General features: G+C 37.5%; 1 protein-coding gene across 1 annotated transcript; it reads right to left on the reverse strand.

Moving 5' to 3' along the window:
- Positions 1-2: 2 nt before the first annotated feature.
- On the reverse strand, positions 3-2,088 carry LOC136253856 (uncharacterized). Its single transcript, XM_066046517.1, has 3 exons — positions 1,672-2,088; positions 1,269-1,536; positions 3-695 (listed from the first exon to the last, which is right to left on the reverse strand). Exons 1-3 carry the CDS (start codon positions 1,878-1,880, stop codon positions 3-5), a joined length of 1,170 nt encoding a protein of 389 aa, XP_065902589.1. The 5' UTR covers positions 1,881-2,088.
- Between the last annotated feature and the right edge of the window lie 10,992 nt (positions 2,089-13,080).

The following is a 13,080-nucleotide window of genomic DNA, read 5'->3' on the forward strand; positions in this document are numbered from 1 at the left end:
AATTACTTCAGTACATTAGCAAAGTAGCTTATTTCACCAGCATTACAATTGGCTTTTTGTTTGAGGTAATAGTGAAGATCTTGTTCTAGGTGGTTCCAGCAATAAACTTGTTGGGCTAGTGGGAACACTGATGAGAAATTGAATTCTCTGTCTGATACAATTATTATCCTTTTTGAAGCTAAAATTGGAGACAACTGACGAATTGCTTCCATGAACTGCATATGGTCTACTTGGTAGCGTCTGGTATGGACTAGAAATCCGAATGGCAGAACAGGAGAGTTTTTAAACATTGTGTGTTTGAAGATAAGGGTCGACAAGTAGAAATCACCCATATTAAACACAGTGTCATAATGAAGCGTCACAGGTTCTGTGGATAATTTCAAAGCAGTTTCTAGCTCTTCGATTATTGGCTGTCCAATCATTTGGACAATTACATTAGGGTGCACGAAGAATTTTCGTATGAAATCAAGGGGTTCACCTTTTCGATTGTTAAACTTTAGTTGATGACACAAGTGGTACGTGTCAAACATTGCGTCATGGGATAGTCTGGTATGTCTATCCACTTCCTTACGAAAATTTCTAACTTGATTTTGATCTCTAGGTGTGAGCACTGCATGTCGAGGTCCACCGCTGCTTTCATTGACTAATTCTTGATAAACAGTTCGATGTGGCTTCATTGAATCTTTCTGTAATATCTAAAAAGCATATTGCATATGATCATACACACGTTTTGTCTTTAAATCAAATCTCACCACTCAAATAACATTTGCATTCTATAACATAGGCCAATCAAATTTGTAAAAGTACTGGAATTTCATGACATAACCTTCTTGCAGAAAATTTATGTGTCATAAAAGGTAGGCAAATTTTATATGTCCATGTTGCCTCCTTTATAGGTTTGGTAACATATACATGTTTATTTTAAATTCAGAGAGATTTTAGCCAAGCTTAACTAAAAGGCATAGTGTTGCTTTGAGCAATTACTTTTAAAAGATACGAGTGTAGTAGTGTAATATGATAAAGAGCAAAATGAAGCGCCTCAAGAGCAGAGCAAAATTAGCAGTTTTGCTCTTGAGGTACAGTGCATCTGAGCTATACACAACATATACACAATGCACATGCACATGCTATAATGTAAACACAAACAAAAGCAATATAGCTATATACCTTATCAATTATACTATGCACATTACACTCAGACGGTCTTTACAATGCAAACTACTATAGCTTATAAATGTGAGTTGATTCACAAGACTTTTTTTGCTCACCTTATCCTTCAAATGTGGTGCTGATCTCACAAAAGACTTGGAATTATTCTTACTGTTCCGATGGCTATATCCTTGATATAAGGTGTCATCCCCAACGTAGTGTAGCATAAAATGTTGCCCGATACCCCAGAACTCAAATCTTCTGAATCGGTTATCACCCTTTTTATCCACAGAATCAAGATCAATGGTACTACTTTTTTTCTTGAATTCACATCCTCCATGTTTGACACTGTAAGATCCTACATGTACCCATCTGTATTGATCGCACCTATAATAATTGCAATGTACAATTTATTTAATTACTGTATGACTCTAGAAATATAGTTATGTAAACTTGTTTTGTTAAACTGAGACAAGCTAGCTAGCTATATTGTAACTATACTCTTTAATATCTAGACCTAACCTTAGCTTTTTCTTCTCTTGTTCCCATTTGTCCGAATCAGGCCCGAGGTTGTAGATATACAAGCTGCCGCCTTTTGGCTGAACAGGAGGATCTACACTAATCTGTAACTTTCCACTGATAGCTTTCGAGAAGTAATTATGCGCCTCCGCAGATGTCAAGTTATTGACAGCGTCTTCTACTGCAGGAACACATAGCACATCTTCCTCCATTGTGCATGCGCGGCCGCACTATAGCTACGTGCCACTCTATACTTGCAAAATCACGCCTGCCGTTCGTAGCAAGTGAGAGATTTAGTTTGCACGTGATTACAAGTGAGATATTTAGGAGAAGTCGCACGTGATCTCCCGATTCCCGGTTCCTGATTTTACCAAGCAATCTCCCGCTCCCGCTCCCGCTCCCCTCCCGGTTTTACCAATTCCCATTAGTTTTAACGCCTACCAGCAAACCGTTTAGAGCAATGGACTGAAGATAGGTCTGTAGCTGGAATAATCATCATAGAAAGTCCTTGCAGTAATACAGAAGAATCGGATTACAAACCACTTCGAGAGCGAACTAACTGTAGCAAATGCGAGATCGAGATACTCTAATAGAACAGTCACCCTAATAGAGCATTCAGCTGCCGAGATACTCTAATAGAACAGTCACCATGCAACTACAAATAAATTGCTCTAGTGATTCAGTTTATTACAAGTCACCCTGTAGGGAGATCAGCCTGAAACCAATTCACCCTGTAGAGAATTCAGTCACAAACAAACCACTTTGTACAGAGTTCAGCTACAAGCAATTAAGTCACCTCGTAGAGAGCTCAGCTAGAAACAAGTCTACACCCTGTAGAGAGGTCAGGCCACTCCAAGATAATTCATTGTTTCCCATTTCCCGCCAACATGCAGATTCTCTTCCTGCATGGTCATGTGCTGTCAACTGAACATTTTATTCATTGTTTATCCTGTGATTGCATAGCAGTATCTAGTTTAGCATTCAGAAAGCCCTAGCTTTTCACTGTTCAAGTTCTTAGTTTAAAAATTATTCTTATCTGTAGGTTATTTATGAATTTTGAAAAGAAGTGGAAATATCTATAATGAATAATGGATAATGAACCGCCCGCCTGCATGCATTTTTCAGGTCCATCATGTGAATGGGAAACAAGGAATTTTCTTGGAGTGGCCTCAGCTACAAACCAGTCATCCTGTAAAGAGTTCAGCTACAAGTAAATCACCCTAGTGCTATCAGATAGAAACAACTCACCCTGTAGAAAGATCAGCTACAAACGAAGCCACCCTATAGGGGCCACCCTGTAGAAAAATTACAAAATGTAGCTGAATTCTCTCCTGTTTCCAGCTGATCTCTCTGCAAGGGAATTTGTTTCTAACTGAATACTGTGCAGGGTGATTTATTTCTAGCTGATATTTCTACTGAGAGATTTGTTCATAGCTGGATTCTCCATGGGGTGACTTGAAAAGTAGTTGGCTCCTACAGGGTGACATAATCATGCTGATCTCTCTACAGGGTGCCTTGTTTCCAGCTCATCTCTCTATAGAGTGATTTTTTTAGCTGATCTCTCTACAGTGTAATTTGTTTCTAGCTGATCTGACTTATTTCTAGCTGAACTCCTAGAGAAGAGCCTATGAAAATGTGATGGTAAACCATGAAATTTCATGTAGTTTTCAAGGACACTGCCTATAAAAATTCATGAACACTGCCTATATGAAAATTTGACAATTCATGGCCACTGCAACCTTGAAATTTGCTTGTACCATGAAATAATTTGTCAGTGCTATAAAAGTACCGTGAAATCTTCACTTTTCATGAATATTTCATGGTATGGATATTACAATGAAATATCAACTTTGATGGCACTTAATGGGGATTATTTTACTGTTCATGGATAATCCATATACGTAGGTGTTTCATGGCACTGTTCTCTGGTAGAGCTGTGAAACACCACTACCAGAGAACAGTGCCATGATAGAATGAAGTTCACACTATTCTCTGCAAATCACGGTGTGGACTTCATTATCAGATCTCTCTACAAGGTGACTTGTTTCTGATTAATCTTTCAACAGAGTGATTTGTTTCAAGCTGATCTTTCTACAGGGTGATTTGTTTCTAGCTGATCTCTCTACAGGGTGACTTGTTTCTAACTGATTCTTCTATAGGGTGATTTCAAACTGATCTTTCTACAGGGTGATTGAAATGTAACTAATCTCGCTACAGGGTGACTCGCTTCTAGCTGATCTTTCTACAAGTTATTTTTCTAGCTGATTTCTCTACAGGGTGACTTACTGGCTGAACTCTCTATAGTGACTTTTTTCTACCAGATTTCTCTACAGGGTGATTTGAAATGCTACGTATCTACACTGTTGCTTAATTATCTCTTTATATTTGTTGCTAGCTGTTCTCTCTACAGGGTGACTTCAAATGTAGTTGAACTCTTTGCAGGATAACCTGATCTCTCTACTGAAAGAGTTTGTTTGTAGCTGAACTCTCTACAGCGTTGCTTATTTCTAGCTGGATCACTCTACGAAATGTAGCTGAATTCTCTCTAGGTGGTTTGTTTAATTAGCTGATCTCTATATGGGTGACTTTTTCCAGCTGAACTGTCTACAGGGTAACTTATTTCTAGCTGATCTCTCTACAAGGTGACTTGTTTCTGGCTGATCTCTCTACAGGGTGATTTGTTTCTAGCTTATCTCTACAGGGTCAATTGTTTTTAGCTGATTTCTCTACAGGGTAACTTGTTTCTACCAGATCTCTACAGGGTAATTTTTTTGAGCTGATCTCTCTACAGGATGATTTGAAATGTAGCTTGTCTCTTTACAAGGTCCAGTAATCTCTCAACAGGGTAATTTGAAATGTAGCTTATCTCTTTACAAGCTTACTTGATCTCTCTACGGATTGACTTCAAATGGATTTGAACTCTTTGCAGGATAACTTGCTTCTGGCTGATCTTTCTATTGAAAGAGTTTATTTGTAGCTGAACTCTCCACAGGGTTGCTTATTTCTAGCTGAAACACTCTATGAAATGTAGCTGAATTCTGCATAGGGTGATTTAATTTGTTTCTAACCGATCTCTCTATGGGTGGCTTGTTTCCAGCTGAACTCTCTACAGGGTGAATGGTTTCTAGCTGATCTCTCTACAGAGTGATATTTTTCTAGCTGATCTCTACAGGGTGAAGTACTTCTAGCTGATCTCTACTGGGCTCTTTACGTGCTGACTTGAAATGTGGCTGAACTCTCTGCAGAGTGATTTGTTTGCTGCTGAACTGTTAGTTGAACTGTCTACAGGGTGATTTGTTTGTAACTAAACTCTCTACAGGGTTATTTGTTTTGATACTAGTTGAAAGGTGACTTGATTGTAGTTGAACTCCCCATGTTGTTAACTGAATTCTCTACATAGTGATTTAATTGTAGCTGAACATTCTAATAGAGTGACTTATTGTGCAGCTGAATGTTCTATTAGGATAACTGCACTATTAGAGTATCTCGATCGCACACTTGTTATTTATACTTATTAATACTTTACAGGACTGTAAAGATCAATACAAAATTAAACTTAAGAGCGTAACTATTAAATTACAGACCTGAAGGTCTACCAGTGTCTTGCACTGATAGCCATAATTAATTACCTACAAATTACAATTAGCTATATAATATATATATATACACATAATAATTACAAGGGGCAGCTACAAAGAATACAAGTTAAAGAGTTAAATAGTTTGTAGGAGCTTGAGTGCTTAAACATTTGGAGCAGGGGCAATGGAAGTAAAAAGTACATAGATTGTTACTGTCAAAATTGTTAACGAAATGATTCCAAAAATAACTCTTGAGATTGAATTTGATAGTTTGGAGGGTTTGGGATAGGTAAATTAGTGGTAAACTGTTTCACAATCTGGGTATACAGTAAAAGTAGGAATTCATTACATTGTTTTTAGATGCTGTCATGTGCCTGAGTTTGTATCCTGCTGATCTGGTGGGTCCAGAGCCAAATTCTACAAAGTTTAATATGTTGAACTTTTCAGATGGAAATTTTACTGACTATAAAAAACATGATGTCAGCTAGATCGTAAATATACATGAGTGGAAGAAGTTTCAGTCTCAAAAGCCTTTCTTTGTACGTAGTTACTGGTGTAGTCATTAAGAATGTATTTGGTTGCCCTCCTTTGCACTCTTTCTAACAGCTCAATATCAGATAGTAAATAGGGAAAGAACAATACATTAAAGTAGATCTAATCATCAAAACATACAGATTCTTCCTAGTCTCCAAACAGTAACTGTCTTTAAATATACGACGAAGTAATCCAAAAGATTTATAAGCTTTAGAAGTAATGTTTTGATAGTGTAATCTCCATCATAAACTATCAGAGAAAAAGATACCAAGATCTTTACAACTATCGGAGCAAGGAATGGCATTACCGTTGATAGTATACAATGAATTAAATTTGTTGTGATAACGTAAAAAAATAAATTTTGGAACACTGAAGGCAAGGTTATTGTTACTACTCCAATGAGAAACTGATACAAATCTTCTTGAAACCTTTGAATGTCTAGCTCAGACTTTATTCTCAAAAAGCACTTGGTATCATCAGCAAAGACAAACATATTGGATGAATGAATATCAGAGGGAAGGTCATTAAGTAAGGGGCCAAGAATACTATCCTGCGGTACACCTGACAATACGCGTACGGGTAAGCAATTAGACAAACAGTTATTGATAGAAATGCATTGTACCCTATTGTATGAGTATGATTTAAACCACTTCCAAAGAGTGCCGGTGATCCCAGTGTTCCAGAGTTTCACCAATAGTTGATTGTGCGGCACACTGTCAAAAGTCTTTCGAAAGTCTATGTGAACAACGTCCACTTCATCCTTTGAAGTTATCAGCTGGTGGTGACATAAAAGTAATTGTTGTAGGGTTGATGAGTTACTCTGGAAACCAAATTGACAAGGGGTAATGCACTTGGCCACAGTACCAATCATCTTAACATATTATATCAAATCTTCTAATGCTTTTGAAACATTGCATAACAAGGAAATAGGTAGGTAATTTTTGACAGAGGTTTTGTCACCAGTTTTGTAAATTGGAATGATCTTATGTGACTTCCATTCAGTTGGAATTACACTGGTGTTTAAGCTGGTGGTAAATAGATGAAACAGTGGTGCCACAAGGGAGGTTGCACATTTTTTCAAGATGCTACACCTAGTTCACTTTCATAGTGTAGCTCAGTGGATTTTAATCTGATTCCTCGTAGCTAATTTACTGAAAGATAGTTCAAAAATGATTTATCTACCTCTCTACCTGATTTCAGCTGATTCCGTTAACTAGTTTGCGTGGTAGGTGTGACAAGTATTACTTTTGAACAAAACTCGATAGTGCACATTTTACATATGGTTGGAATTTTTGTTATAACTCCATGGCTGTTAGTACGATTTCTTTCAAACCACAAAAGGTTTGCACTACGATGGTTACTCCATGTACAGACCGATTTTTAAGTTATTCCTTCAAACGGTTTACCCTGTGGCCGTGACAAAAAATCACTATCAAATTTTGGCAAATCGTGTATAACTCCCTTGTGCTTTTATCCAAAGTGTACAAAAGTTGGACTGTTAACATGCTACATTACATTCTTACAGCCCTCCAAATTTGAAGAGAATCGACTAAAGCATGCGTGAGTTATAGTAATTTTTCTAAATGGTGCGAAAAGAAGAAGATAAAGAAAAATACGAAGAAACTGAGACGAAATTTGAAGGCACATATCTCAATGATGGCCTGGTGGATTCAGCTCAAATTTGAAATGGGAGGTACCCCACCCCAAGGGAGTTTCCACAGCAAAAATAGTTAATTTCCGTCGGGCAATTGGAAACAGTGGAACTGGAAACTGGAAATGGAAAGTGGAAATGGAATACAAAAATGGTCAAATCGTCATAATATAAATGTACCCTAGAGTGAAACCCTTGTTTAGTGACCACCTTCTTATAAAGACCACCCGTGTACAAAGACCACATTGTAATTAGATCTCTAAGATGGCTAAGGACCACTTTGTGGTCACTTTTGATAAAGACCACCACTTTACATGGTAATATTTGGTTAGCTTCAAACATGTGTTTCATGACTTATATTTTCATCTCCTTCTCCACACTTCACTCAAGTCATATACCATCATTGCTTAGTTTGTATCAGCATAGATAATACTATGGTACCAAAATGTGTCATACAAAATAATATATTCCATGCAAGTGAAATGTAGCTAGTACACCACAACCTACTGTATCAACGAAAAATGACTTGGTTTGACGACCTTAAGAGCCTAGTCTTTTTCAAAGCGGTCATGACATAGGATGTTTGGAACCTAGCTATTATTGCAATGTGAAGAGGTGGTCTTTGCAAAGAGGTGATCTTTATAAAAGGTGACCATGAAGTGGTCAGTATGTTATTAAGATCTAATTATAAAGTGGTCTCTGTACAGAGGTGGTCTTTATAAAAAGGTGGTCTTTAAGAACTGGCCACTAAACAAGGGTTTCACTCTAGGGTACATTTATATGATGATTTGACCTTTTCTGTTTTCCATTTCCACTTTTCGTTTCCAGTTTCCATTTCCACTGTTTCCAATTGCCCATTTCCGTCCAGCCATTATCAAGCTACGGATGCGTGAAAACGGCGTTTTCTTGGTTCCCGTAAAATACACACTTGTCTGTCGCGCGCCCACACAGGCTGTATTTGGCCACACGATATACTACCGTGTGTCTTGATATGTATTATAATTATGTATATTTACTGATAAAATCAAAATAGTTAAATCTGCTTTATCTTTTTCTTCTTCCTATGGTAAAGAAAAAAAAGATAGGTTTAAAAAGCCCCAAAGCCAGCATGTAGCTACCAATACAAAAAGGTGATATCTAATCCAAAACAGCCAAGCTGTAAAAAAAGAGTGCGGCCCCCAAAAAGGCTATGGTGAATAAAGATGTAAAATCCAAAGTGGCGGCCAAGAAATGGCTGCGATGGTAGGTTAATGGTAAAAATTTTAATAACCACAATTTTTACCCTGGGAAAATTTTACAGATTAGGACTGTCTGAGATTGAATCTGAAGGCATTTTTGACAGTTTTGTCACAGTGTGCCATTTTAAAATCAGAATATAGTGTAGTTGCCACTCACAATTGTAGGGGAGAGTCTGAGATTTTAGGGGGGAAGATCCCCTAACAGCCCTAGAATAAACAGCCCTCCCTTGTCTCACAGTGTGTTGGTGGTACATAATTATGGTAATTCTTGTGACCTAGTGTAAAGCACATTTGCCTATACCAGCCTTCAAGTTATCATGAACAAAGCATTACATGCATTGCTAGTTTATAGATAATGAATGAATTAATCTGAGAATGCAGGAAGTTTTCCTTGCAAGACAGTGGGATAGTGAATATAGTTTTATCTAATCTCATGACATCGTATACTGTATAATTATACAGAAGCTCTATAATGTGAGTGGTTACATTTTTAGGTACTATATGACGTACGTGTATGTAAACTATATAGCACAGCAGAAATTTAGTCTCACATCGCCAGACCCTATTTCTCCACAAGGCACTTATCGATTGAAAATTATAAGCGGGAGCAGGTTTTTCTTATCAAACAACTATTTTGGCTTGGTTTTGCTTTAGTGCTTCATCTCTTCCATGTAATAATACCCTTGCTACTGTACAAATAGCATATTTCAGTGGTATGATCTTCACTTATAATGAGTTAACACTTTGGTACTCCAAGTTAAGGCTAGCACAATTATACAAACTAGCTCCAAAACAGTATTTGACCATGACTGACATAATTTTTTGTGAATAAGACTGGTACCACCTATCTATAGTGACCACTCCTGGTAGCTAGGACTCCTAAACAATACACAACCTCCTTAATAAGGCCGCTTCATTATAAGGATTGTGATACAGGTGTGAATTAACATTGTCAATTTTATGCCTTAGGTAACAGTGAAATCTAACTGATACTATGAACCAATTAAGGCCTCAGTAATGAGGTGGTCTTATTAAGGAGTTCACTGATGAGTTAGTTGCGTTTAGAATTGAACCTGCTTAACATGGTCACTATGAGGTGATCTTACTGTACTTGTGTAATGTTGTGGCATATCTCTGAAAGTGTCTTTAAATTCTTCATTGCAATTGCTTATCTGTTGTAACCAACTAATGTATTAGAATGGACCAGAAATTGCTATACAGTGCACACACTGGATGCACACTATGCAGTCACATGTCACATGTATGTATGTTCACATGTATGTATGCATACATACTGAGATCTCTGACCAAATATGGAATTATGTGTTGAATCCCTCCATTGGCGGTCTGAAATACCAAATGTGGTTAGCATACAAAAGTCTGATAATATTTCCAATAAAGGATGTGAACTACTCTACTTTCCTGTGATGTACTGTACCACATATGTCTGAATGAAAAAGGCTGCCAATGGTATGGCTTAAGGTAGCCATAATGACTATTGATTAGATCACACAGTACACCTTTGGACCTGGCCACTACCCCTGAGGGGCAGATCCAAACTTCAAAAGGGAGTTCCACTCCAATGCATGGTAGCTACTGAGCTAGTGGTAGCTAGTTTCACATAGTGGCTAATGCACAAGTTGTAGCTAGCTTGCTCAGCTAGCTATAATCTAGTTGTAGTATTTGAGATCACTTCCAGCAACATTACATCTTACCATTTAGGCCTTTGGCAGTGCAACTGATTCAGAAGTAGCTGTATCAGATAATCAATAACAGTTTCAAAACAATAATTAATTTTAGAGGTCACTGGTGCTTATTTCGTTTGAAGGTGTTGAGACAGCAGTTTCAAGTGATTTTTGGAACCCCTCGGTGATTTTACAAGGTAAAATGAGTCAAAACATTATGTTTTCTTTGAGTGATAACAAAAAGCTCATAATTTTGTAAATACACAGTTCCTCCCAGGCCATGCTTAATATTCTTCCCTAGCAACCAGTTAGGTTTGCCTACACAAACAAGTATATTGCAACCACGAGTACTCCTATAACAGCCACTTTCTAACCCTGTATCAACAGCTGCACAAAAAAAGTTAATTATTTTGTCATACATATCTTAATCAAATTCTTTCAGACATGTTTATAAAAAATAAATGCAGTGGTTAACTTGCATTGGCTTGGTGACTGATTGCCAGTTGCAGGCTATTAGTCTGCAATATGCTTGGAAGAACATAGCAAATCAATGATCAAAAGTGAGATTTGCAATGCTAGAGATATTTCTGCTAGCAGGTCTCTACCCAGCGGTGGAGGAAGTAGTTGATATGAGGGGGGGCTGGGCTGACCCAGACTTATTTCTATAGTTTGGTAAGGTGAGACCGAAAAAAAAAAAAATAAGGTCACAACCGACTGACAAGAGCTTTCCATCTCACCAGCTACCATTTCTAGCTAATAAACTACATAAAAATCCTTACATAGCTCGCTACACACTGACTACTTTATTAGAGTGACTGCTCTATTAGAGTATCTCGATCTTTATCATGGTTTTCAGCCCCACTCCAAGAAAGATAATTTCGGTGTGATATCATTCTGAGGGGGGCTAAGCCCCCCCCCCCCCCTTTTCGCCGCCTATGTCTCTACCTAACTATATAGTTTATTAGAGACCTACTAGCAGATCTCTTAGTTAGGGTGCTGTGAAAATGCCAAACAGTACAAGCATATTCCAGCACAAAGCGGGTTTCTTGAGATTGTAGCTTTAACTGAACATATTTACAATGTTCATTCTAGTTGAGTTTAGAGTCACGAGGTAGTGAACTACAGGATAATGTGAAATAACTTAGGTGCCCAATGTAAAGGTGGAGAATGACTACTGGAAATTGCTTTCAAAATGTAAATGGAAAAGTCATTTCTTAGCCCATCGGGCTATGCCTGACAGGTCAAACTGAAGCAGAGTATCATTAGGACAGGATATTTACAGTGCTATGTGGTGTTATATTTTACTAAACAAATGTGGGGTTTAAATGCAGCCACCCAACTTCTTTAGTTCACAGAAATGTCATCAGAAAAGTTTATAGCTCAATGGTTCACATTTTTTCAGCTGGCGGATTTATCTCTAATGCCAATCCTGTACCAGCATCTCACTGACACTGATTTTATTTCGGAAACTTTTAGGTGATCATTGCACAACCTCATCCCACAGTGAATCATTATCTTCTGCAATTATGCAGCATAAAGGAAATGCCATACTTTATATGCTGCTGGTTACATATGTAAGAAGGCTTCGGGGAAAAAAAATTGAGAGTAAACATGACTACAAAGAAGAAATGGTATTGTGCTTTATGGAGTTTGTCAAAGATTAAGATAGCACCTGTGACAATTCTGAAGAATGAACTGTGAAGATGAATAGAAGGGGATTATGTCATATCAAGGAGGCCACTTTTAATGTATTTCTAGCTATTGAGGAACAATTGAAGGAGTGTCTTCACACGCTCACTGGGATGCCAAAAAGGATGAAATTATTCAAAGGGTCACTCTGCAAATGATGGCGTTGAATTCTATTGGACAGCTGATTTTGAAGTTGATGAAAGAGAAGTGCATCAAGAACTCTTAAGCAAGATAGTGGAACTGTGTACAGGATTTTTCTTTCACCAGTGCATGGCTTGAAAAATACAAACAGAAAACCAATGAGTACACAGCGATCCAAGAGTCTTTGTAGAGGTTTATACGACAGCAGTATGTAGATTTATTATGCAACAAGATTGTTCAATTACATAATTGTACAATTATTATTGCAATCTATATGTTCTTCAAAATAATTTATATGATTAGGGTAATAGCTTCTGCTCAACTATAAGGAGCTCAAGTTCTTCCTGACAGTTAAGGATAGCAAAACTACACAGCCATATTCAGAGGAACCCAATTTGTAGATCATAATTTGATCATTATCATATTATTCTATCCAACCTGCAGTCACATGAAGAGCTAATACAAATGTTTCATATTAATATGCATACCTGTAGGTACAACAGCACACTCCTTCAATCTACTGTGTAGTGCTTCTAAGCTTTCGACTGGTGCATCACAGTAGCTATGCTGACAACGGTAGCTTGACATTGAATGACAAGAGCAAAGATACTTTCAAGACTGAAACTTCACTCAATGGGATTGATGCCCATCAGGCTTAGGCTTAAAATGCTTTCTACTAGTGAGCCTGAGTGGTCTTTTCCTTCTCCTGTCATTGTGCTGTAAAAACACAGACAAATTAAGTAATTATAATACACATACAACACATCAGGTTTTTAAAAATAAATCTTTCAGAGCAATGCCTACTGACAGCAGCCAGAAAAAACCGACAGAACATCTACTATAAGACTGAATTCTTGGAAATACACAGCAAACCTAATGATAACAGCTCCGGCAAT

The sequence above is a fragment of the Dysidea avara genome, chromosome 4 (assembly GCF_963678975.1).
Source record: "Dysidea avara chromosome 4, odDysAvar1.4, whole genome shotgun sequence".
NCBI lineage: Eukaryota > Metazoa > Porifera > Demospongiae > Dictyoceratida > Dysideidae > Dysidea > Dysidea avara.